This window comes from Globicephala melas, chromosome 8 (genome assembly GCF_963455315.2).
Source record: "Globicephala melas chromosome 8, mGloMel1.2, whole genome shotgun sequence".
Classification (NCBI taxonomy): Eukaryota; Metazoa; Chordata; class Mammalia; order Artiodactyla; family Delphinidae; genus Globicephala; species Globicephala melas.
In genome coordinates this window covers 22787917-22814461 of record NC_083321.1, presented here as the reverse complement: position 1 = coordinate 22814461, position 26545 = coordinate 22787917, and the positions used below count along the sequence as shown (strand labels likewise).

The 26545-nt window shown below is 41.1% G+C and overlaps 1 protein-coding gene across 4 annotated transcripts in view; it reads left to right on the top strand.

Moving 5' to 3' along the window:
* The window catches only part of TRIM44 (tripartite motif containing 44), a 110723-nt gene that overhangs the window by 60085 nt on the left and 24093 nt on the right, over positions 1–26545 (top strand). Inside the window, exons 4-5 of one of the 4 annotated variants that reach the window (XM_060303358.1) lie at positions 2307–2326; positions 20453–20519. In XM_060303358.1, the coding sequence (XP_060159341.1) occupies positions 2307–2326; positions 20453–20519 (87 nt within the window). Of the gene's footprint in view, positions 1–2306; positions 2327–6023; positions 6117–20452; positions 20570–26545 lie in introns of those variants that run through there. The other 3 variants (XM_030864691.2, XM_060303359.1, XM_030864693.2) reach the window with 3 other exon arrangements.

The window sequence follows — 26545 nt, the reverse complement described above, 5'->3', positions numbered from 1 at the left end:
TATTTTCTCACTTATTTTAATCCATATAGCCACCCTGTCAGGTAAGAATTAGTATTTCCATGTGTTGATGAGGAAACTGAACTTGGGAAAGTTAAGTAAATTCCCAAAAGCTTCACTGTTGGAATTGACGAACCAGAATTTGAAGCCATGTTTCTCTAACTCAGAAAGCCTGTCTCTTAACCATTGTACCAAGATATGTGATTGTGAGGACTTGCTGTAAATCATGGAAGAAGGTTCGGATACTTTTTCCCATACAGTTCTCCTAGATAATTATGTTTTAAAATCCAAAGATAATTTAAAAATTGTGTTGAGGTTTAATTATGTCATTGATAGTTAATGTAACTCATATTAAATTTAAATTATATGAATTTTTCTCACTAGATTATAGTTCCCATGAAATGTGCCAGTCAAGTAAACTGCAGAGGTTTATGTCCCCTTCTTCCACCACTTGCCCCACTTCTCTTTCATTAGATGATTAGCGCCCTCACCAATACTGCAAATTCTTAACAGTCTACTAAAAATGCCTTTATCCAACCTCCGGTGTACTGAATATAATCTGTTACAAATCACCTTCTTGGCTGCCAGGGCCCTTTATAGGCCTGTGCCCTGGCAATCTTCCTTTACCTCTGTTGCATTCCCAGCCCCTCAGCCCCACACCACTGCCACCTCCACGTCCCCTGCCCAAGACACACATGTATACATCCCCGTACTCTAGTTTCACAGAACTCAGAATTCCTTAAACCTACATTTTTTTAAACTGCTGTGCCTTTGCTCTTGCTACTCCAGTGCTCTTCCCATTTATCTTCTGTTGGCCTGGGAAAATCCTGCTTATCCCTCAAGTGACAGTATATATGTCACCTTCTCTGTAAAGCCTTCTCCCCCTTCTCCAGGAGAGGCAGTGTTTATCACTTCCTCAGCATTCAGTTTATGTCTTTGGTAGCACCCTTAAGACATTTAGTCATAGTTCATTTTCTGTCTGTTTCCCCTGCTCCGGAATGGGAGCTCCTAGAAGGATAGATCATTATGGGTTTTTTATCTTTTACCCTCAGCACCCGCACGTAATAGCTTCTTAATGAATCATACTGAATTGTTAGTGATATTGATAATAACTTTTATTAAGTGCATTCTGTATCTTAGGCACTGTGCTTGACATTTGTGCACATTATTTCACTTAATCCTCATACTCATCCTGTGTTATAGGGACAATTTTTACCCCTATTTTACAAATTAGAAAACTGTAGTTAAGAGAGGCAAAATAATTTGACCAGGGTAACACAGCAAGCAATAATGGAGTCAAGATTTGAATCCAGTGTCTGACTCCAGAGCTCATTCTCCTTTATACCTTACCTATAGAATCATCCAATCAGTCCATCCATCAATCAAATAAGTTGTCTGGGGAGTTATCTCCAACTAGGAGATACAGTCTATTGAAACCAATCCTGAATGACTAAAGAGGAGGATGTAAAAGATACTCTGTCACCAAAAGGATGAGTGAGGTCCCTTGGAAAAGGCTTGAGTGTCATTTGAAAAATCTGGTTTGGTCCGAAAAAGAGGCTCAAAGAAATCTGCTGTGATCACTGATAAAGTTAGGCTCACAGAATACAGTACCTGGTAAAATTGCCCTCACACATTGTTTTTGTAAAGAGTGAATGAGAAAAAGAAAAAAGTCATTATTTGGCTGAAGAATGATGTGGATCATCAAATGTCAGAACTGTCCTTTTACAAAGGAGAAGACCAAGGTCCAGATTAATTAATTAATCAGCTTGCCCAAGAGCACATAGCTAATAAATAATGGAGCTTGGAGTAGAATTCCAATTTCCTGAGTCCCAGTTCGGAGCCTTTTGCACCATAGCGTGCTCTACATTAGAGTTTTTCTGCGTTCTTGTTTGGAGAAAAAAAATGCTAGGCCAAGGCAGAGGTGAGTCTTTTAGGGAAACAGCTTGATGCTTTTGGAGCTGGTCAGCTTTTGCTTAAGACCTGCTGCTATTTTGGGCTGTCAGTTTGCTCAGAACTAAATACTGCCAGCCATACAAATAAAAAGGCAAGGCTATTATTTAGGCCTCCTAGGTCTATGCATTCACTTCTCTGCTTACAAGGGCAAATTATTAGTTCATCTCTGCTGGGCAGTTTGAACATTGGGTTATATTAGCCCTTGTCTTAGCCCTTAGATGTCTACTGGCTTGTCTCTGTTACAATAAATGTACAAGCCTTGCTTTCGGGTTGGGAGGGAAGAGGGAAAAGAAAGAAATCTAAATCAGTCTCTACTGATCCTGATTTCTTATGCTGTTTCTTTCTCTTTCTTTCAGGGCGACGAGGAAGGACCCAGGTAAGATCACATTATTGTTGTTTGTCTGTTCTCAGAATTGAAGTAGAGTGACATTTGTGGCCTTCTAATGCCCCGTGAAATATGACCAGCCAAGGACCAGCACAGAAAAGGGATCTCCATCTTATTCCAGGGCTTTGAAGATCTTATTTTGTAAGATGCCCATCTCCCTCCCCATCTATGCCATTTCCTGTCTGTAACCTTCAGATAAAGATAGTCTTTAAAGTATGTAATGACAGTAACTTTGCTTTATTCTGTAGCACCTTCAGAATACCTTGTTGAGACAAGTAGGTACTATATTTGAATGGTTATTAGGTATCAGGTAGACTGAATAGGTAAACTTTTGCATTGTTCTTTCTTGATTGGAATTGGATTGCCTTTTTTTTTTTTTTCTTTTAATGGACTCTGGTTTCAATATTCTTTATTTCTGACCTGTAACATCCTTGGGTCTGACTCAAGACACCTATACAGTGAATCTGAGGTCATAGGTATACAAAACTTTGTTTAGGAAAAAAAAAATGTTTCTTTGTGCTTCTGTTTCACCACATGAAATTTAAAAGTGCATTTTATCATTGCCTCAGGCTTGTAGTGAACCTGGACTTTAGTTTACTTACCTTTGCTGTCTTTCTGCTCAGGCAGTGAGAACAAGCTCTAGGAAATGCTATAGCTATGCTGTGAACACAATCAAGGGGCATTTGTACAAAGTAAAATGCAGTGTCCAGTTGGGTCCCCTCTGTCATGTAGGATCCAGGACTGTTAAGTCTGGGAGGTATCAGAACATTCATCCAGGCCACAGCTATTCAAACTTTAGTTTTAGTAGAAACACCTTTTTTTCAAATGGGCTTTAAGTAGAACTCCAATGTATGCAAAACATTTTTTTTGTTTGGTTAAAGTTGGGGCCACATCTACTGGTGAAACTTCTCTCTTCCTTCCAATAGACCCTGAGGGGCTGCTGCAGAAACCTAGGGTTCCTGAGAACTCAGTTTGAAAATCACTTATCTAGGGCTTCCCTGGTGGCGCAGTAGTTGAGAGTCCGCCTGCCGATGCAGGGGACGCAGGTTCGTGACCCGGTCCGGGAAGATCCCACATGCTGCGGAGCGGCTGGGCCCGTGAGCCATGGCCACTGAGCCTGCGCGTCCGGAGCCTGTGCTCCGCAACGGGAGAGGCCACAACAGTGAGAGGCCTGTGTACCGCAAAAAAAAAAAAAAAAAAGAAAAGAAAATCACTTATCTAATTCAAGCTTCTCATTGAAAGAAGCTTAATGAGTTGTCCAAGGTTACCTTACTGGAGCCAGGATTTGGCCCTTTGGTTTTATTTACAAATCAACAAATACAGTTTCTTCTTTTTCCTTTCTCCCTCCCCATATCCTGATCCTCTCTCTTAGTGCCAAATGTTAGTGCCAAAAGCATCTCCTGCTGCTTCCTTCCCTTGAGAACTGTAGTTCTCAGCCTAGATCTTGTTCCTTGTCCTCTGTGGCTAAAGCTACAGGCATCCCGCTTTAAACCTGCAGAGTTTCAGGGAATCCCTTTAAATTCCATCCTCCCCCCATTCTCAGGAACAGGCTCCCTTTATGTTGTGGTTCATTTCTTTCCTCCCTTCCTCCCTTTCTCATGACCCAGTGTATAGGTCCTGTGCTATATATTGGGCATATAATGAAAATTAAGACAGACATGGTCCCTGCCTTGTGGATCCTAAGTCTAGTAGGAGAGACAGGCATATAATTGGGCACTTCTACTTTGGGGGAAGTACTATGATTAAGTGAAGTTTAGGCTGCTTTAGAAAGGGAAGCTCACCAGAAAAGGTTGTGTGTAAATGGAGGTCTGAAGGATGAGAAGGCAGACAAAAGAGAGGCAGAGATAGAGCTGTCCTATGGATAGGAAACAACTTGTGTAATAGCTCCAGACAAGAGAAGAGCGGAGGAAAGAAAGCAGAGTCCAGATCACTGAGGGCCTTACAGGCCTCCTTCTCTCCCGCAGAGTGTGGGAGGGCATTAAATAATTTAAAACATGGATTAACCTGAGTAGATTTGCATTTAGGAAGTCTCCTCTGCCTGCAGAATGGAAAATGAATTGGAGGTGGGTCAGAGCCTGGGAGACTAGTTAGATTAGGCTAGTGATGGGAGCTTATATCAACATCTTCTCTAGCTATTGACCAAGTTCTCACCATTTTACACAGACCTTTGGTTTAGATAAACTCTTTAAATTATCTCCTTGGCACTCTGCCTCTTCGCTCAAAACTAGCTCTAGCTCCAGCTCCTTAAAATCCAGACCAAGCAGAGCCCTAGACCTTTTCTTCCTCAGAAAGAGAGTTCAAACAAGACCAGTATAAAGAAAACACCTTAGCAGATGTAGCGAGCAGACTCCACAGGATAGAAATGGCATTTCTGTCTTGGGAGAGCCTGATAAGGATGGACATGTTCATCTTGTCTTTATGGCTACATGCCAGAGTCATGTTGATTAGAAGAATACAGGGACCTTGTGAAGAGATTAACTCCCTTCAAAGATACTATTCAGTGTGAGATACTGGCTTCAGAGTTTAATTGCAGATTCCTTCTTGTCATTTTGACAAGATTGTGGTGAAGTATAGAGTTTCTTTACTAGCAACCAAGATGTCACGCTGTCTCCCTCGAGCCAGGCTGCCATGGATGTCAGTAGGGATTCTCTTGGACTGGGACTTTATTGGTAAAATGAGCACTTGAAAAAAATCATGTTCCAATTTGGCAGAAAGAGGAAAGATGAGTCAAATTTTCCCTTTACCCTTTAAATTCATACTTGTTGGTTCCATTCAGTTTGTGCTGAACTACCATTTGGCTCAGTTTCTTCCAATTAACACTTCAGGGCAGATTGCCTTTGATCTGAAATTTCTCTCATTTATGATATACACTTTACTGTCTCAGTAAGCCAGAGTTTTGTTCCAAAGGCTTTTGTATTGCTGACGGTGTTAAATGAGAGTTTGATGTGTAAGGAAGACAGAAGGAGTGTGGGTCTGCCTGCACAGGGGATGGAAGAGAAATGAATCTGGAGACCCTGCGTTCCAGGTCTGCTTGGATTTTCATGCCTGTGTCTCCTTTGCTAGTATTCTTTCCACACAGCCACTTCCCTGCTGTCTGCACAGAAGTCCAGGGAGAATTGAATTCCAGCCGCTCTCCATGGTGGTCAGAACAAAGGAAAATTCCTGTCCTTTTGAAAATTATTTGTCTATAATAGATCTGTATTTTTCTCCATTCTACCAGCTAGAGTCTCCCTGCCTTTGTTTTGTTCTGTTTTCAGTTCTGACTTCCCAAGCTGTTTGATGTGAGGTGGCCAAGTATTTGTGCTTTTGGTCATGTCTGTGCCTTGTTCTGATTTTTATTGTGTATTTGTCCTGTAATTAACAACAACAATAGGCAAAGCTACCGTTTAAGTTTTACTACGTACAGTGTTTTATATATATTCTCTTTTAACCCTCATGTAAAGCTAATGATGTAGTTATTATTCTACTTGTAAAATGAGGAAATGAATGCCCAGAAAGATTAACTTGCCCTAGATCACACAGCTAGTAGAAGCAGAGCTAGGACTTGAATCTAGTCTGGCTTCAGAGCTCATGCCTTCAACCACCTGTCTCTGAGAGGCCAGCACACTTCTCTCTGTGACCCTGAATGAATAAGAGGATTCACGCCCACTTGTCAGCGCATCACTTTGGTCTTGTTCCTCTCACCTAGGAGTTCGTACTGGCTTTGACGTTGAAATGATGGCGTCTGTTTGCTGCACGCTACCTCTCCTCTCCTCAGCCTCTGTCATTATGAGGGGATGTTTCTTCATCTCATCCTCACACAGTGTCCCCTGAGGGTCAGCAGCAAAAGGGGTGCTTTTAGACTCCCGGGGGAACAGGTAAGCAAGCCTTCCTTTGACCCTGCAGAATTAGCTGCCAGTTGCCCCTCCATCCAGTAGTTACTCTTCACACCCATGATACAGTCGTGCAGATGACAAGGTTTCTTGGAGCGTATGGAGGAGCAAAAGTCCTAATATGTGGAACGTGGATATTAACCACTGTAGAGTCACCTTTGAAGAGGGTGTCTTTGAAGCCCAGAGTGATTCTTTTTTTCCAAGCAAAAAAAAAGCAGTTTACACTTTTGGCAGCAATTTTCTGTCTCCTCGTGCTATTATGGGAGATGTTGTGTTTGCGCCCTCGCAGATTGGCTCCTTCTGTGCTCCTGCCGGAGCCTGCTGAGAAGTAATGTATGTTCACGGAGAGGGGGTGGCAGTGGGCTCTGCTGCCTTAGAGCTGTTGTGTAGTGGAAGGAAGTCAGAGAGGGAAGGACCCTTAAACTCTTGTGTTCAGAGGACAGAGGAGCAAGGTCAGTTTTAAATTTTGATTTGCGACTGAGATTTTCTGTGAATTTTTTTTAACTAAGAAGAAAAAGGCTTTTTAACAGTAACAGCCATACTTAAGATTTTGGTAGAACTTTTCATCTTTAGAGCTGGCTCTTATTCAGGCAAAAAGCTCCTGCTGAGATCAGTGTGAATCTGACCCATGCTGATTCTCTGATCAAATGGGCAATGAGTTCTGAAGGAATAGGAGTTCAAGGAGAGTCAGCAGACCTGCCTTCTATCCTTGGTTTACCTGGGACCAACGGTGTGACCTTGGGCAAGTCCTTTAACCTCCTTGCTTCTTTGTAGTCTGTTTTTACTTCCCTGTAAATACTAGCCTTTCTTTCCCCCACTCTGCACCCAGTTTTTTGGGATATAAATACAGTGGAGGAATACAGTCATATATTAAATATGTGGAGGAATACAGTCATATATTAAATATGAAATGAAAAGAATCTGCTTATAGGTTCTGTAATTTGGTAGATTTTTTTGTACATTTCTCAATTTTGTTTCTTTAAACATTTTCTTGGGGCTATATACTAGGTACTCTTTTTTCCCCCCTCTAAAATAACAATCATATGTATGTTCTTAGATATGACATTTCTCTTCCTGATGACTTAGTTTGTAGAGATAAGAGGGGTCTAAGTCAGTGATACGCTTAGGTTTCTTTTGTCCTCCGATTGCAAATGTATGGTTTTGTTTTTACATTATCTCCATTTCAGAAGACCTAGCTGGAAGCCAAAGAAAATGTCTCTGATACCTGTGACATAGAGTGGAACTGTCAGGGCTGTGTATTATCCAGAAGTGGGGTTCCAACATCTAAGTTGGTCTTCAGTACAGAGAGTCTCTTAACTGTCACATTTCCCTCTTATGGAGCCTGAGCTGACTTTGTTTTCCTCTGCTGATATGAATTATTTATCCTCTACTCACTCAGATGAAGGATGAAGCCATGCTATGCATTGTACTGCCTATCTATAATAAAAGCAAGCCTTCTTCTGAAAGTAATTGATTTTCAGATATTTACCTGCGAGAGTCACAACTTTGTTTTATTTTGTGCATATTGGCCTATAACCAGAGAATCCATTCACAGCTGGAAAAGTCAGCTGAGGTACCTCTAGTTTATTTCATCTGCCTCACAGTGGAAATGCCAGCTAGGAGCAGCCTGTATTCTGACATACACCTGCCTGCCTTTTCTGGCTTCCTAATGCTAAGAAAAAAGGCCCAGTGGGAAGAGACCTGGATGTCACTTTTCATGGTGTGGTTTTATGCTAATCAACTTTTGTTTGCCATCCAATATGTAGTTATGATGCTTGACAGGCTAACCTTGTTTATGTCTTTGACCTCAGAGCTTATCAGGATAACATTTACCTCTAGGAGCTCTGTTTCCTAATCTCTTTAGCAAGAAAAATTGCAGAGGAATTTTTTCATTCATTTTCAATTGTCTACTGTGTTGCCAGGCCCCATGCTAGGCCTCAGAGATACGAAGATGAAAAAGACTTTGTCCCTGCATTTAAAGATATCAAAGTCTAGTTCAAATGAGAGAACTAAGTAAACAATTTTAATTTCACATTTAAGTACAATATAATAATTATTATTATAATTATAAATTACTCTAAGGAAGCATTTATTGATTGCCAACCATGTACCACGAAGTATTTTAAACATTTTTTTTTTTTTTCCTGTACGCGGGCCTCTCACTGTTGTGGCCTCTCCCGTTGCGGAGCACAGGCTCTGGACGCGCAGGCTCAGCGGCCATGGTGCATGGGCCTAGCCGCTCCGCGGCATGTGGGATCTTCCCGGACCGGGCCACGAACCCGTGTCCCCTGCATCGGCAGGCAGACTCTCAACCACTGCGCCACCAGGGAAGCCCTAAACATTTTTTATTTCTCACAACAGTCCTAACAAGTGGCTAATACATTATCTTCATTTCTCAGCCAAATGAGAAAACTGAGTTGCAGAGAGGTTATACATACACTAACGAGGTCACTCAGCTAAAAAGTGGTAGAGCCAGTATTCAAATTCAAGTAGGCTGACTTGAGAATGTGGGCTCTTAAGCACTACAGTATAAAGATTCTCTATAATAAATATGTTGGATGTAGAATAGGATACAACTAACTCAGGATAGAGAATCAGAAAAGATAGCATTTGTGCTGGACTTTGAAGGATGGGTGTAGGGGTAGGGTTTTGCAGATGCAAAGGGTAGGAAGGCCATACAAGCACAGAGATCAGCATTTCTAAAGGCTCAGAGGAATGGAAACGCATGTGCTATATGGGGAATGGTGAGGAGCTACATGACTGGACTGTTGGCAGGGGATGAGGCAAGGGTGGCTGAGTCTCCGTTGTACAGGGTCTTCTGTGCCATTTTAGGCACCAAAAGGTTTGTACCGTTTCCTGTTAGGCTTTACCGCTTGACTACAGCATGGTCCTATTCATAGAAGAAATGGATGGACTTTTGAATCTTATGGATCTCTTCCGGTAGTCACATCTCATGAGTTATGTGTAAATTGTTTGCTTTCTCTGTGCCTCAGTTTCTCCATCAAGCAGCACATTTTACTAAAAGGACAAGTGTTTTATGAAGCATTAAAAGTGTTCTCCTTTTGGGTTTCTTCTTTTATATGGAAAAGCAAGCAACTGAGATAAAGTAATTATAAAAGGAAATTGTTTGATTTTTATCTTATTTATACCTTGTTTTGACAGCTCCAGCCTTCCTCTAACTTACAATCAAATTTGGAGAGTAGATACCCAGTTCCTTCTAAATTGATGGAGATAAGGAATACTAAAGCACCAACATTTTCCAAATAGATTTAAGGCTACAGATATTTCTTAGAAACTAGTCAAAGAATTAAATTGATGTCACATTTGTCCCTGAGTTAGATCTGGTGCTGAAGAGCCTGGTTGGAGCCTAGTTCTCTTCTTCCTGGTTTATCTTCGTAGCCATTTTGGACTGGCACTAAGCATAATAGATTTTAGGAAGTCAAAAAACTCCAGTCTGTGTCTTAAGAATAACTAAATTTGATGTCATTGGTTATGCCCTCCCTCACCTGTGGCAGCCACGGCAAAATGTTGTTAGTGGTGTCTTTTTCATTTTAGGAGAAACGTGCTGGTCTCTAGCATCTTCTCACTTTCTGTCAGTGAGAGGCAGGCAAGAGGTGAATAATTCCATTTCCCCAATAACTTCCAAGGAGCCTTCCTTTTTTTGAAAGTTCCATGTGGCTGAACTGCATTCACCTCTTTACCCGGAAACCCACAGCACGTGTCTGTACCAGATGCTGGGAGCAGAAGCGGGTGTGTTTTTTTGTTTTGTTTTAGGTTTTTTCTTTTTTCTTTTCAAGACGGTATGAAGTTTACAGTCATTGAGTGCAGGTTTCTTTAAAATTAGAACTGCAAGAAGGACATTGAGAAAGGTGTCCAAAGGCTGTGATAAAACTGGGGTACCCTAAATGGTGAGGTCTTTGCCAAGGACCACTATTCAAGGGCCTGTCCTGTTTGGACCTAGGACCTACCTATGAGTGCTTATAGGGTCATAAAAAAAATACTTCTTTAGCCACAAGCAGACGTTTTAGGGAAGAAAAACACTTTCTTACATAAGTGCCTCATTCCCCCACTCCTTAGCACCACTACCAGTTGTTCCCTGTAGGTTGTAATGTGGTTGTAAAACAGAAAAGCATTTTGTTTCCTTGGTGAGTACATGTCTCCTTCCCCTCTGGTTCTATCAATTCTGTTTAAAGGGAAGTGAGATTGAGCATGAGAAAAACTGTACAGAGAGGGAGGGGCTGACAGAATTACAGAGAAGGTAGGCAAAGAAGCATTTCTCAGCTGTCCCTGGCTGCCAGATGCATCTTGGTCCAGATGCTGTGGGGAATGTGCAGTCTTATTCCATCTCGCAGGTATTGCCACTCAGACAAGAACCAGTTAAAACTGACCAAGCTGCCAACTTTGCCCTGACTTTCAGGGTTGTTCAGGGTTAGCAGCTAAACAGCTCTAATAGTGATACCTGCTTATGTGTCGAACATAAAATAGGAGCTAGACCTATGTATATTATTTCAAAGCTTAAAAAACCTGTTAAATATAGTTATTCTCATCTTCTTTTTACAGATGAGGAAATTGATATTATAAGAAGTTAAGTGACTAAGCCGTGGTCACACAGTTAGAAAGTAAGTCAGCCAGGATTAGAACCCAGATCTGTTAGGCTTAAAATTCCGTGCCTTCAACCACCACACTACCCTGCCTTTCTCAGGAGATGGAAGATTCACATCTTCCAACATCTTGCCTGGGAATAAGTAAAGTTAATGGATGGAATTGTGACAAGCCAACAGGGATTTGGCATTTTTATCAGAAAAATTTTTTTCATTTTCTTTATTGAGTGCCAACAAGCAGTTTGTATGAGACAGAAGTTGAGGTGGAACTTGCGAGGAAAATGCCTAAGGTGGAATGAATAGGAACTTCTCTCCCCAGACAGGTAAACGTTAGTTTGCTCCCTGGCTTTTGTGGAGCGGGCAACTGCCATCACCTCTTCTGAAAGAGCCACTGTTCACCCAGTGGCAGGTGCAGGCCAACTGTTGTCATGACAACAGCAGGAGAGGCAAGCAGTTTAATTCTAGAACTGATAATTAACTGGGGGTGGGGTGGAGGTGGGGAGAGAAATGGGGGGATAATTGTTTCAGAAGGGAAAACTTAGCAATTACCAGCCACCTGCATAGATAAAAAGGCCAGGCACAGATGCTCCAGCCCAGCATACCCCTGGGATTCAGCACTCATCCCCTCTGGTTAGGAATTTTTGATAAATGAAAATGAAGGGTCGAGTTCCCAGCCAATCAAGACTCTTTAAGGAACCAAATAAAGAAAGAGGAAGTTACATACGCTGTAAAAAGAAATGCAGGGGGCCAGATAAATGACTACCCTAAATGACATTACCGAGCCAGAAGCACTATCCAAACTGCAGGAAGAATTCACGCTTGGAGGTAAAACAGGACCCACAAGGCCTACCCATTGTGAGTTTCTGCTTCTGTGGATGGAATGAGGGAGAGTGGCATATTAGAAAGAAAATAAAAAGAAGACTTGCAGAGGTGATGAACTTGTTTAGGTCCTTGATCATCACGGCTAGTAGTCTATCAGCCCCTCAGAGATTGCAATAGTGAACGTAAGCTAAGCATTCCGCATGGATCATCTATCTCATTTAAGCCTTACAGCCACCTAGGAGGACAGTGCTGTTGTTATTCTCATATCAGACTTAGACATGTTCAGCACTTTGCCCAAGGTAACAGAGCTACTAAGTCAATATACTGAGTCCTATTATCCTATTGATTTGTGTTTTTAAAATAAAACCTCTACTACTCTATGGGGAAGTCGTGGTCCCAATCTAGAATAATATCAGACTTAAGTAGATTAAACAGTTTACAATAAAAAGGAAAATAATATTTTTTCTAGTAGAATAAATGTAAGCTACAAAATAAAAATTACTAGATAAGCAGTGTTGGAGAATGTCCTGTCATGTGTTTGAGATCTGTCAGACTCATAGTTCACAGGTTAGCCCTGTGTCTCAAGCTCTGACCAGATGAATAAGTGTGAGTCAGGATTTCTTCCTAACTTGTTCTGTGGCTCAGGGCATGTTAAGGCTTAGAAGAGGAGATGACATTACACAATGCAAAGCGACTGTCCAAAACTCCTCTAATGATATATTTTCACCAAACTTCCATGTTTTATGTATTGTTCATGGGGAAAATGCCACAGTGTATAGCAAGACCTCCCTGTATTCCAGAGTGTATGTGTAATGTACACGTGTGTGTATGAGAGAGAGACAAAGAGAGAGTTGGCGGGGGAGAGAGAGAGAGGGGAAAGAAGGGAGGGAAGAGAGAAGGAGAGGGAGGAAGATTTTCCTTTAAAACAGCGAGTCTCAGTGAAAGGAGAAGCATGGTGCTCATTCAGCAGTATTTACAGATCACATACTTTGTTCCAGGCATTGTCTTTGGTGCTCAGAATACAGTTTTCCACAAAACATTCAAGGTCCATGCCCTCAAAGAACTTGTAGTCTAGAGTCTCAAGTAAGGATTGAGGAATGTAAGCGGTATGTAATTTAAAAACATTTTAAAGAAACCCATTACTTCTTCTGTTAAAACGTAATACAGGGAATAAAACTCGCCTAGTCCTTCTGGCTAGTAGGAAAATGTGTAAAAGATAGAATGCAGGAGAAGTATAGGTTGATAATCACTACTTAAAACTATGAGCTCCCCCTTGATTTTCCAGAGGTTTGACAAACTAATAAGTTGTTGTTGCCTTTGCAGGTGAAACAATTAATATCAAAATTTGGGAGCTCGACTGACACAATAATTATGCTGGAAAATGTAATTTTGTCTGCATAATGGAAGTGGGATCATTTCAAGAAGATCTCATTAATGTGCTGTTCATCTACAAAGAGCAATGTAACCTTTCTCTTATTAGATTAGTGCAGGGTCATGATGCAAAAGGCGGTTGGAATAATTCTCAGTCTTGTTCTAAGAAAATAAATTAAGCACTGACTAGGAGTCTAGATATGGAAATCAAAATCATTGAAGACAGAAAAACAATGTAGCCACTCATTCTGAAATTGACATAAGCTCCTTTCATTTCTGTAGGTTTCATTCCATTTAGCCATTTATTTAACAAATTATTTCCAATGTCTGCTATGTGCCAGGTAGCGCTAGGTGTTGCAACTATCATAGAAATCAGAACCAAAAACGGTCCCTTTTTTCACGGTGCTTACTATATAGTGATTGGTCTCTCCTCCGCATTTCAGGGCCATACATCTGTTCTGTGTCTGCTCAGCTCTCCCCAAGCTTAAAGAATCAGCACCCTACTAAAAAGATGCATGTCATGTGCAGTTATAAATGGAAATTCCCCAGTGCAGAGCCTTCCCAGGTATATTAGACTGAACACTGATTGAGTTGTTGACTTAGTCTTTTAAACTAGGGTTCCGTGGTCCAATAAGTCTGGCAAATGCTGCTTATTTACTCACCTCTTGGAGTTCCACAGTACCATGGTATAATAAAGTCTTCGAGCAGTCCTGTGATAATGAGACTTATTTACTTTGTTTAACCCAGCGTTTCCAAACTTATTGACCATAAGGATCCTTTAACCCCTATCACATAAATGTCCTTTAGAAACAGTGTTCCTCAATGGATGTGGCTCATCGTCCACTAGATGTTGAGACCTACTGCTGATGATTTGCCATCTAGAAAGAGAGTATAAGAAATGTAAGGCAATATATAGTAAGAGTCCACATCTCTTAGGTTGAAATCTTGTTGTACTCCAAAAAACTAGGTCTTCTGAACCATTTCTCTACTGTTATTGAGGTAATTTATGTCTAATACAAATGGGAGTGTAGCTATCAGAGGTACAAATAATTGAAACTGGTACACATTCCTGGCAAAAGAAAGTCTAGAGAGGGCCACTGGGATATTTTTTTTTGACATGAAAATGAAACTTGGATGTCCATGATTCCATTCAAAAATAAAATAGCCATCATAAATAAGTTTTTTGTTCTTTTCGTCTTAATAACATAATTTGTGTCACTTTTTAACAATAAAAAAGTTTTAGTTCCAGTGTATACCAAGCACCCAGCACATTGCCTAGTATGGAGTAGACCCTCAGATATTGGTTGAATGAATGACTGAAACAGACAGTGATGAGGAACATTACTAAATACAAAGCAATACAGAAAAATGTCATTTTTCCTATTTTAAGTCAGTGTATAAAGTGGGCGTATCCTTCTGTTACATGACAGTGCCTCTTACATCTAATAGCTATCATATGCCTACCACAGGTTGGGGGAACTAAGAAAAAATACATATAAAAGTATTTTGCAAACTGTTAAGTGCTGCATCTAAGTAGTTGTGTTTGTTTTTTTTACCAGTGGTCATGGAGGTACTCAGCATTCTGTGTGTCAGGAATTTCCCTGATATGACCAGGCCCTGATGCCAAGTGGATTATACGCCAGGATCGCAGTATTCTGACTTACAGACCAAGAGAGGAAGGCAGTAAGACTAGGATGTCAGGCCTTTGATAGTACTTCTCTGTCCCTCAGTTTTCTCATCAGTCATCTAGGGGCCGTAGCACCCACTCTGTCTATATTAAGGATCAAATGCGATAACATGAATGATAGTAAGGTATGCAAATAAGAAATGCAAATGATGCTCTGTACCCTTAGAAAGTATAAGCATTAAACAAGCAAAACAGAACTGGATGATATAAAGTTGTCTTTTCATAATGTTATTTGTTAAGACATAATTGTGTTTGTAACCTGAGGTTCATGTATGGTCATTTAAACAAATATTTATCAGCAATAACAAAGGAAACAAGAAGATTACCCTTGATTCAGCACCTTTACAATTTACAGGGTGTACACAGACATCTCATTTCCTTATTTGAACAAACCTGAGAGGTGGTTTTGCTATCCCCATGTTACATAGATGAGGAAATTGAATGAGAGTAAGTGACCTGTCCAACGTGGCCCAGCTAGAGCTAGGAGTGGCAAGAGTCAGGACTTGGAGTGACGCCTTCTTGTTATACATCCTGTGCCTTTGCTCTCATAGCTGCTTTTGTTCAAAACATAACTCGTTCTCCTCCTTCTCCAACATGCTTCTGACCTTGACTTCTCCTTCGCAGTAAATGGCATCATCTTGTCTCAGGCCAATAACCTAAGAGTCATACTCAATATCTCTCTTTTCTTCACATTGCAAATCCAATTAATCAACAAATTTTGTCAGATTTACCCTCAACTATACATCAAATCCAAGGACTTCTCACCTCCACTCCCTCACTATACCGGTCCGGGCCACGTAATTTCTCTCCAAGAATTCTACTGTCGTTCCCTCATTGCCACTGTTACTCATCCTTCCCCTCACCGTAACCCCTCCATTCCATTATTCACATAGATGCTAGAATGATCTTTTAGGATACAAAGGAAGTCATGTAATTATTCTATTTAGAATGCTCCAGTATGAATTATATCATGTCTGGAACTTGCTTCAGAGTAACCTGGGGGGAGGAGGACCGATAAAGTCACACAAGATGAGATTCCCACCATCCTCACATCTGCTGCTCACCCCACTGCTCACTCCAGCTATGCAGCTTTCTTACTCTCCTTCAGACAGAGGTCACATTCCTTCCTACTTCAGGGCCTTCGTGCTTGGGTTCCCTTCCACCTGATGCTTATCCCCAGATCTTCACATGGCTCCTTCTCTCACGTTATCTAGGCCTCTGCTGAAATGTTGCCTCTTCAGACCTTCATTCCTTCCTTACCTCCTTTGGTTTTCTGCATATACTTGTCACTGCATGCAAATGTATTTAACTTATTATTTTCTTTCTTCCCCACTAGAAAATAAATGTTATGAGGGTGAAAGCTTTGTCTTTTTCACCACTGTACTGTCAGTGCCTAGAACATTATAGGGACTCAGTTAATTTTTGAATAAACAAATAGCTATGCAAAACCTGTTTTCAAAGTTGTAGAGAGAACCCTCGTTTGGAATAGGAAAACCTTAGATTCACTTGATTATATTCTCAGTCTGTCACCTTGTGCAGGTCATTTACCTGCAGCTGTTATTTGTGAATCTGCGTTTGTTATCCACCAACAGCCTGTGAGTTTCTGAATGGCAGCATCTGTACTTGATTTTTCTTTATCTCAGTAGTAGGCATAGCAAGTCTGTTACACTATTTGATATCTGTATACATGAGCAGTACTTTGCTGTGTTCCAGACTTGGAAAATGACTGACCAGGACTCATGAATCCTTGGCTCTTCTTTAGATAATAATGATCATGGCCATAATAGCGAACACTGACTGAGGTCTCACTGTGTGCCAGGCACTTTTCTAAGAGTGTTACGTGTCATGAGTTCATTTAATCCTTATAATAGCCCCATAGGGGTAGAGGCTGTTACTATCCCCATTTTCCAGGAAAGGAAAATTAAACACAGAAAGACCAAATAATTTGCCCAAGATCACATAGCCAGTAAATGATAGAGCGCCAGGGTTTGAACCAAAGCCATCTGGCTGTAGAGTCTGTATTCTTAGCCAACTCTCTCTACTGCCTTCTCAAATCACCACTGTAGGCTTACACTGAGGTAGGTAGGTAGGTAGATAGATAGATAATTTAGTAAATAAATATTAAAAAAAAAAAGTTCACCCATGTACACCTGCTCTAATGAAGGGTTTTAATCTAAGTATTCCAGGCTAGTTTCTTTGCTCTTTTCACTTAAAGCTGCACACATGCCCTGTCTGCTCTGTTTGAGCCTTCTGAGAAGGGTAGGGCTGCAGCAGTGAGAGCTTTGGATGGGGCAAACTGTGCACTCAGGACTGTGGAGAGATTTGGGCAGTGCTCTTTCCCTGTCCTTGGCAAGTGATGGGCTGCAGAGGTGCTTTCATGTCAGTGGCCACCCTTTCAGCTGCAGACTTGTGTGCCTTGTCCATGATGAGGTTGGAGAACAGTGGCCTGTCTGAGCCAGCAGTAGTGCAGGCTGCTTGCTGTCTGGAAAAGCAGGGTGCAAACTCAAATGTATCATCCTGAGATAGTTCCCAAAATAAACAGATTTTTTGTGCTGACTCTTGCTTTTCTAACTGAGGCCTGACTGTTTCCTCTTTCTTCCCTTAAAACAATCTTTCTAGAAGGCATTTCTCTTCCTCCCTGCCTTTGAGTGATAGGGCTGACATCTGGGAAGAAGGAAGTGATCTACTCCTTCAAAAGTTATATCTCCATCAGACCTGAAAGCTGTTTAAAATTCAGTCTTTGCCTCTGGAGCTCTTGAGTCAAGGTGAGGAGTGCTCAAGCCAGCCTTCTGACTCCCTGAGAACTGGAAGTAAAAAGGGTGAGCTCTTGTCCTGAATCAACCATCATCAGTCAGTAAAGAAGTCTTTAGGAGGGAATCTTTGCCTGCAACCAGGGGGAAATGGCAAAGGATAGTCAGAAGATTATATGTGTGTACTACCCCATTTTATATAAATAAAGGACTTGCACATCATGGATTCTGGTATCTGAGGGGCATCCTGGAATCAATTCCCTGTGGATATCAAGGCATGATATAGTATATGAAGTAATCAGACAGCTTTAAGATAATACGTAATTAAAAACTGAATGTGTATTTTAGACTCCAGCAGTTTTAAGAGTTCTCAGAATTAGTGTGATGCACTGGTTAAAGAATATGGGCTTTGGGGTCAGAGGTTCTGGGTCTGAATTCCAGCCTCATCACCTACTAGCTATATAACCCTAGCCCTGCTATTTAAATTCCTTAGGCCTTGCTTTTCTCATCTGCAATAGGAAGATGATAATAGTATCTAAAATAAGATTACTGTGAGGATTAGTGAGATCATTCATTCAGTTAAAAAAAAATCTTCCGAGTGCCTTCTTTGAGCAAGGCCCTGTTCTAACTGCATGGGTACGTAAGTGCCCCTGAAATCTCAGTGACAACAAACATTTACTTCTCTCACATACTGCATGTCCACTGTGGATCAGCTTTAGCTCTGCTCCCTTCTCCTTCATTCTAAGGCAAAGGCTAAAGAGCAGCCCCTGCATGGGACATGCTGGCAAGGGGAAAAGAGCAGGGGCAAAATGGTGCAGCCCACCCCAGTGAGCAGGGGATCACTTTAGAGGCAAGTGAGAAGTGACTTCAGATCGAGAGAAGAGTCCCGAAGGTCCACAAGATTAGAATATCGTTGCTGTGATTCACATGAAAGATCTTGAAGTTCTAGGATTCTAGGCTTGGATTAGAACAGTAGCAGTGGGGAGAAAAGAATAGGTGGGGGAAACGTGGGTTTGGGGACTGGAGAGGACTTAGTGAGTGGTGTATTTGAGAAATAAAAGAGAAAGATCTAAATCAAGAGCGCTGGCTTCCAAGCCTCGCTTTGCTGCTACTTAGTTATGTAAACTCAGGCAAGTCATTGAACCTTCTGGGCTTGAGTTTAACATTTATAAAATGAAAGACCTGAATTTGATGTGACCCCTGAGGTTCCCTCTAGCTCTGTCCCTCTGTGGCGCTAAGACTCTGGAGTCTTTGTCTTAGGAGACCACAGACTACTGGGAGTGATGCTAATGGGAGGGAAGGTTGGCTTAGAGAGAAAGATGTTATAATGACTCCAGTTTGCATTTGTCTCAGCCCATTGGGTTGCGTGCCTTTCCTCTTTGCCTTTGCTCATAGGTCACTTTCTCCTTGAGTTTGTTGTGAATCCAAAAAGGAGATAGAATTTATTTTTCATCTCCAAAGTGGGGTCCTTGGGAACACATAGAGCCTTGAGGTCATGGGACTAATGTAGCCTTATGCACAACGTTTCTCCAGCATCTTTTGGTATCCTGACATCCTTCTACACTTCTTCCAGTGTATTTCATGTTATGATAATACCTTCACAATGTCAGCCTGGGTGTCTGAAGAGAAACCTTATCCTCTCCCACCACATACCACATATGCACAGAATCAGAAATTTCTGCCACTCTTCCTCCCTCTCAAGGGAATGCTTCTGCCTCTCTTTTATCCTTTACTCACTCCTTCCCTTGGGAAGAGGAGTAACTTGTCTGATTGGTGAGAGTCTGGTAGTCATTTGGCCTCTCTTCTCTGTTGTGCAGGGTTAATGTAACAGTCACTGCATTGAAAAAAAACAACATGGCCGTATCTTTCTTCTCCTTTGCTTCTTGGATCACTTGATTCAGGCAGGATGGACCTTCCTTGCCCTTTGCTCTCCATAAGCAGATTAGGAAGGAATTGTCTCTCCTGGTCCCAGGTAGGTCTTTGTTCCAACTTCTCCATCAATGACTAGATGAGTAAGTCAAGTTGCTCCTTCCCTGGGATTCAGATAACTTTAATTTAGTGGGAGAGGTGGCAGGAGCCACCTACTGTAGCCTTGAAATCTCAGCACTCTACTTTATTATTTGGGTCTCCACTAAAAAAAGTAGTACCTTGATCATAGTTTAGTTTCTTAAGTCTCTGCTCTCCTTGTTTGAAAGTGGAGAATACAGAGAACAAATGACACCATGGGTTCTTCAGCACAACCCTTTCAGCATCACCTCACACTTGCTAATGGCTTCCTATCCCCCTCCCTCAGCTTTGCCAGTAGGAAAGTGCAGTTATTAAAGAGGTGAGTGTTTCACCGTGCATCATAAGAAGTAGTTTACAAAGCTGAGTTGCCAACAACCCGTGTCTGCTTGTCCCATTAACTTTGTTTCCAGGAAACTCAGTCCAAATCCTGGCATTTTAACCACTTCAGCCAAAATGCTGGGTTCAGCACTTTTTTCATGTGGTCATTTTAGTTCAATTTTCAGTATTAAATTAATGGTACAGTCTGAGCTCACCAAAGATGAGAGCTGTACTTAACAGTTTGAGGTGTTTAACCTCCTTCCTATCCCCAACTCCATGCAGTGTTTTGCAATGCAACTTTTCAGCAGGTATTTAAATTGTGACATGCTTTTAGTACTTTTTTTGAAACTAAAATTATAGGCTAACTCAGTTGAAATGGTTAAACACAATTTGTGTGCGTAGTTGTAACCTCAGTTGATTTGTTACAAAAAATTTTTAATCTTAATTACTGTTTCCAGGAAGTCTCCCATGAGGCAAAGTTAATGAGCCTTGATTTATTCCACCAGCTTGTAAGTCAGACACTGTGCAAGGCACAACAGGGTTAAAGAATGAGCCATGGGCCCTGCCCTCAAAGCACTTGTAGTCCGATTGAGAAATGAGCAAAGAATTATAATATACCAGTGTGAGAACCCACATAGATGTGTGAAGTGCAATGGGAAGCAGAATAAAAAGTAACTAATTCTTCCTAGGGATTCAGAGAAGATTTCACAGTTGTTGACCCATTTGAACCAGTACCCTGAACAGAGCTATACAACAGTAAGTTGATTGATGGCAGGTGGAGAATGGACATCATAATTGTACACTCTGTGAGTAACAAGGGAATTTTGAACTGTGGTTTGTGAGGGGAAAGTGTGTACTGTATCACTGTTTAAGTCCTCAGCATTGTACTTTATTTTATAAGAAGAGAGCTTTGCCAACGCTTAATCCTTTTCATTCTAAAAAGAGTATAGATATCTAAAAAGAGTATAGATATAAAGGAAATAAACTTGGAGTATTTTGAGGCAGCCATAATATAGAGTCTTTTCAACTTTGAAGACTCATTCATTCATTCATTCTCTCCTTCTCTTTCTGTATGATCTAAAAGAAAGATTTAATTTTTTTTTTAGCCATTTCTTACTCTTTTAGTTGTTCTGTGATATAACTGTGGCTCCTGTTTCTTATTGTATTAATCAAAGACTATTTGATTGTAAGGAACAGAAATCCACCCACACTCGCTCAGATAACACAGTGGGATATGGAAAGGACATGGTGCATTTCACAGGACCCAATCAAAGGAAGTATTTCTGTACCTGATGGGCACAGGCGTGGGAATTGGTTAAGACCAGAAGTTGCTCTCTCAGTCTCTGTTCTTTCTTTGTCTCTTTCTGCTTCCTGCTTTACTCTCCACCCCACAGAGTAGCATCCTCTGTTTGCTTTCCTTACAATTTCAGCTTGTCCTGGCAGCGCTTTGGCCCCTGCTATATAGCAGTTTTCTGATGCAGGATTCAACATTGCCTCACCACAGTCCCAAGAGAAAATATAGCCAATTCATGTCTATTAATTAGCTGCCCTTGAGTTAGGTGGTCATGCCTGTCTAGTCAGTTACTGTAGGAAAGGTTGGGGGGCAGGGAGGCCGAAGAGTCATGTGGTTTGTAGGGCTTCTCTTCTCCCAGGTGGGGGCAGGCCAGGAGGGTAAATTGGAAAAGGTAAGCACAATTGAACAATGCTCTGCTCTGCGACCCTACAGAGGCAAGCTAGTGTGTAATCTAAGATGACAATTTAGTTTTTCTTAACACAGTTTTTTATAGTTAGACAACAGAGTGCCCCTAAGTGCCTGTATCTCTTGTTCATCCCAGAACAAGTTCCATTTCTTATACACCTAGCACTTCACAGATAAACAGAATAGTGCTCACTCAACTAGCACGTGGCTCCTAACAGCACCCCTGTTTCTCATTTGCTGTGGCCTCTTATAGGTCGGGTTAATGAGAAAAACCATGAATTTGAAGTCACTGGAGTTACTTCCGCCTCTTACTAATTTGGTGTCCATAAACTAGTTCCAACTTCTTAGAACCTGTTTTCTGATTCACAAAATGGGGCTGACTTGTGCCTCCCCAGCCTGGGTGCTTGTGAGGAGCACATGATAAATGTGTGTTGAATGATTTTGTGAGAATGATTTTGTGAATAATAAAATCATATAGTGATGAGTTCAGTTATTAATACATATGTTAGTGGTGGCAACAAAGATGCAGTTTTTTTGTTAGTTAGCAAGAGGTACTAAGGCGTAGACCCTCTGGCATCTGCTCACCTAAGGCAGGGCACGACTTTAGGCAAGACTCATAAACACACCAAGTTTCTGGTTCTCCAGCTCTAACTTCGGGCTGTCATCAAGCACTTGGAGTTCCTTGGATGAAAGGTGTAATAGAAGGTCATAGGTGTGCTCCTCCTCCATCAGTGTGCATGTCATCATAGCTCCTGTTCATGATAGATGACCTTTTGTTTTGTTCATTTGTGAGCTGGAACTATTTTAATCATCATAATGGTATTAAGTGGGCTGTTACCTGGGCTGCTTCTTTTAATTAGATGGTGACGGTAAGAGAAAAATATGGATCACAAATTATTCCCGTTTTGCAAATAAGTAAAAGATGCTAAATAATTTATTGACCTTCACTCAGCTACTAAGCTGGAGAGCTAGGATTCAACCCAATTCTGTTTGACTCCAGTTCCCACGTTTTCCCACTATGCCTCACTGTCACCAGATCTTAGAAATCTACATGTTTAATTTCTAACTGGGCTCTTCAGACCCAGAAGGATCTGTGAAGATAGAAATAAAAGTCTATGAACTATTTTCAATATTTCAAAACTTATAGTGGGAAATCTTACATTTAACTGCAACAGGGCAGAGTTATGTTAGCTGTTTTCCCCCATGGTGACCTAATTTGTCAGTTATTGATTATTTAATTCGTGCAAGAAAACTAATTAAATATTCAGAAATGTTGTATGTTAGACAGAGTTTCAAATTCTGAAACCTTTGGAGGGTACGTGGGGATCCTTGGTGATGAAAAGATTATGAAATATAGTCTAATTCAAAAACCGCAAACTGATGGGTCATCAGCCAAATCTAGCCTAAGGATATGTTTTGTTTGCCTTATAAAGTATTTTTTTCAATTTATGAATTACTGACCAGCATTTAAAAATTGAAAGATTTCACGTCAAAAAGCAGATTTTTTTCAGCTTCTTTTGGAAATTCAAAATTTCTGACAATACTGGATCTATATTTACCCATGACATTGACCAGCTGGCTCCTTAGATGGGGTATGTACTTTGCAATTTACCAGACTCCACCTGACCCAATTTATTCACTTCATTCATTCATATTACCTACTAGGCCCCTGTAAGCATTTGAGTCTCTAATGCCCAGGCTAATCCAGTCTCCTCATTTTGTTGCTTGGTTATAGAGTAAAACCCATTCTCTAGCTATAATCACTCACATATTTTGTACCCTGTACAGTTTTGTGTCTTGGGCTTCTTCTTAAGGTCTTTCATGCAAACTTGTCTATTTGGCTCTACTACATCTTTGCAAACAGGAGCCACATTCTCATTATTGTTTAAGGGGGTGGGAATACAAAGAAGAATAAGATGGAGTGCCTACCGTGAGAAAGGTCATGTCGTCTAGCCTTGTTTCTTTTTAATTCAGGAATGTATCTAGGACCCTGATAAGTACCAAGTGTATTTTCAAGACCTGCTTGCTAGAGTATTGTGAAACAGAATGGGGTTGGTGTCAGAAAGACTTAGGTTAAAGTACTAGCCACCATTAATTGTCCACATAAGCAATTTATGTAAACTCCTCAGTTTAGCTCTCTTGTCTGTAAAATGGGGATAATCATAATGCCCGTGGGGTGACCTGATGCTCATAAGGGGTTTGGCACAGTGTTTAACATTTAATAACTGCTAGGATATAGTAACTCTTACTACTAGGGCTAAACATGCAATTGGTGCTCAGTTCATGCATGTTGAATTAACAAATGAATGGGTAGAATAAATTGAGTGTAAGGAATTACATGTGTTCAAACAAGTAAATATCTGTCAAAGAAGATGTCACCATAAGTTTCTCTAGCAGGCCTGGAGACCACAAATTTTTGATGGCTTTGAATGTGTGCTTTTGATGACACTACAAGAAGCACACGTTGTGGCAGGATCAGTACCCAAAGCTCTTTAAAACAGATTTATAAGCTTACCTCTGTGAAATAACATCAGCCTCAGTTTAATGTAAGTTGATGTAAGGTTGAGAAGAGAGGAATAAATTTCTAATAATCTTTCAAAGTAGACTCATGCTCAGTGTTTTGAGAATATACTCAGGACTTCAAAATTGGCCTGTGGGCTAACCTCCGTGATACAGCAGGTTGACATTATCTCCGTGAAGAATCGTCGCGGTTGCTAAGGTGACTGCTAGAATGGGAAAAAGCATTAGACCACTTTCCTGTGGCTCCTGGACTACTTCCTCTTTTTACAGCCTTAAGGGACAGGCAAGGGGGGACTAACTTATTTACTATGTGCCATCGCTGTCTCATTTAATTGTTATACTGATCTTCTGAAACAATTTACCATTCAGATGACAAAACTGAAGCTCAGAGAGAGTAAGGGACATGTTCCAATTAGTAAAGTGGCAGAACCAGAACTCTAGCTCTTTCCGTAACTCCACATAGCCTCCCAAAGCTAACCTCACCACCTCTAAGGATTCATGATAGCCCTCAACCCCATCTTCATCCTCACTCCCAAAGGGAAACTCAAGTAAAGGGCAGCAAAATGGATTCACTGAGTGAATACAGACTGTCCATTTTCTTCTTATTCATTTTCAACACAGTTTATTAAGCACCTATATTATGCCAGACACAGCTCTTGTTGCTGAGGATACAGGGCGAACAAGACAGATGAGATCCCTTCTCTGGTGGAATTTAATTCAAGTGGGAAGAGATAGACAAAAAACTTGTAAACCACTAAATAAAGAAAATAATTTCAGATAGCAGTGTTAGAAAGGAAATGAAACAGGGTGACTCGATAGAAGGGAGCTGGGGAGAAGAAGCTGCTACAGATAAGGTGTTCAAAGAAGGGCTAAGGAGGTCACTTTTCAGCTGAAACCAGACTGAACAAAGGGGCCAGCCAAGCAAAAATGGGCATGGTGAGCATTAGAGGCAAAGGGAACGGGAGTTCAGACTTGAGGCTGGCCACTGGTGACTGTCACAGGGAGACCACTTCACCTTTTAGACTTTTTTTTAATGTAATGTGCCTAATAATAGAACATGTTTCTGATTTATAATCTGAATCATAATGCATTTTTCTGGATATTTTGCAATGGGATTAGTAATGTTACTTCAAGAAGGCTGTGATCTATATAAGTAATGGAGACAAGCTGGTTTTATTGGAAGAGAGAGGACACGAGAGTTTACATCTGTTTCCTGCTGGAGAACCACATACTTTAGGCTCAGCCTGAGGACCTGCACACTGTGCGTTCAAGGATGGTAAGGACACAGATACGGCAGAGACAGCAGGACGCCTCCAGAAGCTCCAGTCACACAGACAGAACTCAAGACACCTAGGAAGGGAGCTGCTGGATGGTGTGAACATTTATTTTGGTGCCAAATAACATATATTCCCAGGATGTCTTTGGTTATCACAAGGGTAAATTCTAAAACAACAAGGAAGGAAATAAAATTAGTTTTGTGTAGATAAGTATGGACTCAATAAATACACAGCAGAAAATAATTTAGGAGGCTGGAATAAGGGAATGTCATGAACTCAAATAAGGATCAAGTGGAATGACTGAAAACGGTAAATCACTGTCTAGACCTATGCTTTCCCAACCTAGGTACCCTGAAAGTAATAATAGGAATTAGAAAACTATTTGCAGTGTTTCAAAAATATGAATGGATACTAAGGCTACACAGGCTATCATTTACCTCATGCCCTTTCAGGTCATTCTTTCGTTGTTTTATTCAGTATTTCAACAAATCCTTAATGAGTTATCTACTGTGTGGCAGGTATTATGACAAGTGGTACGAAATTTTTTAAATGGCTAAAATAGGGAGGGATCCTTGCTGTTGAGACATTTTAAGCAACTGGTGGAGCAAAGAGACAAGTAAACGGATCATTACAAAGCAGTGTAACGTGCACTGATAGGGGTCGTATGGAGTGCTTTGAGAAGTCCAAAGGGTGGGAAAAATGTGAGGGATAGGGTATTGGAAAGCTTCCTAGAAGAGATACTACTAAACCTATGCTTAAAGGATATATATAAATTAGCCAGACGGGTCCAAGGGAATGAACTTCTTGGCAGAGGGAAGATTGTGTACTTTATATATATGGGGCTTTTAATATTCCGGAGTACTTAATGCACTGTATTGGAATTGTGCTCAGCTTTGAGTAAGAGAGAACTCTGGTATCAGTAGCTTAAGCAAACAAAGGTTTATTTGTTTCACATAGTAAGTGTGGAGGGAGGTGACTGCTGGCTTTGGTTCAGTGGCTAATGATGTCAGTACTGCCATGTGCCTCTGAGACTCCCTGGGCTTTTCCTTCGTGATTGTTGCCTTATGATTGAAAAAGGGCTGCAGCTTTGGGTGTCATATCCACGTTCAAGCATGGAGAAGGGGTCAAAAGAAGGGCCATGTCTGTATTAATCAGAAAAGTAAACGCTTTCCCAGCACACAGCCCCCGCCCACCACCGGAAGACTTATCCTTCTGTGTCAGGCTTGAACTGGGCTCCTTCCATGTCCGCATCCCGCCGCTGCAGTACAGGCTCGGTATGCACATAT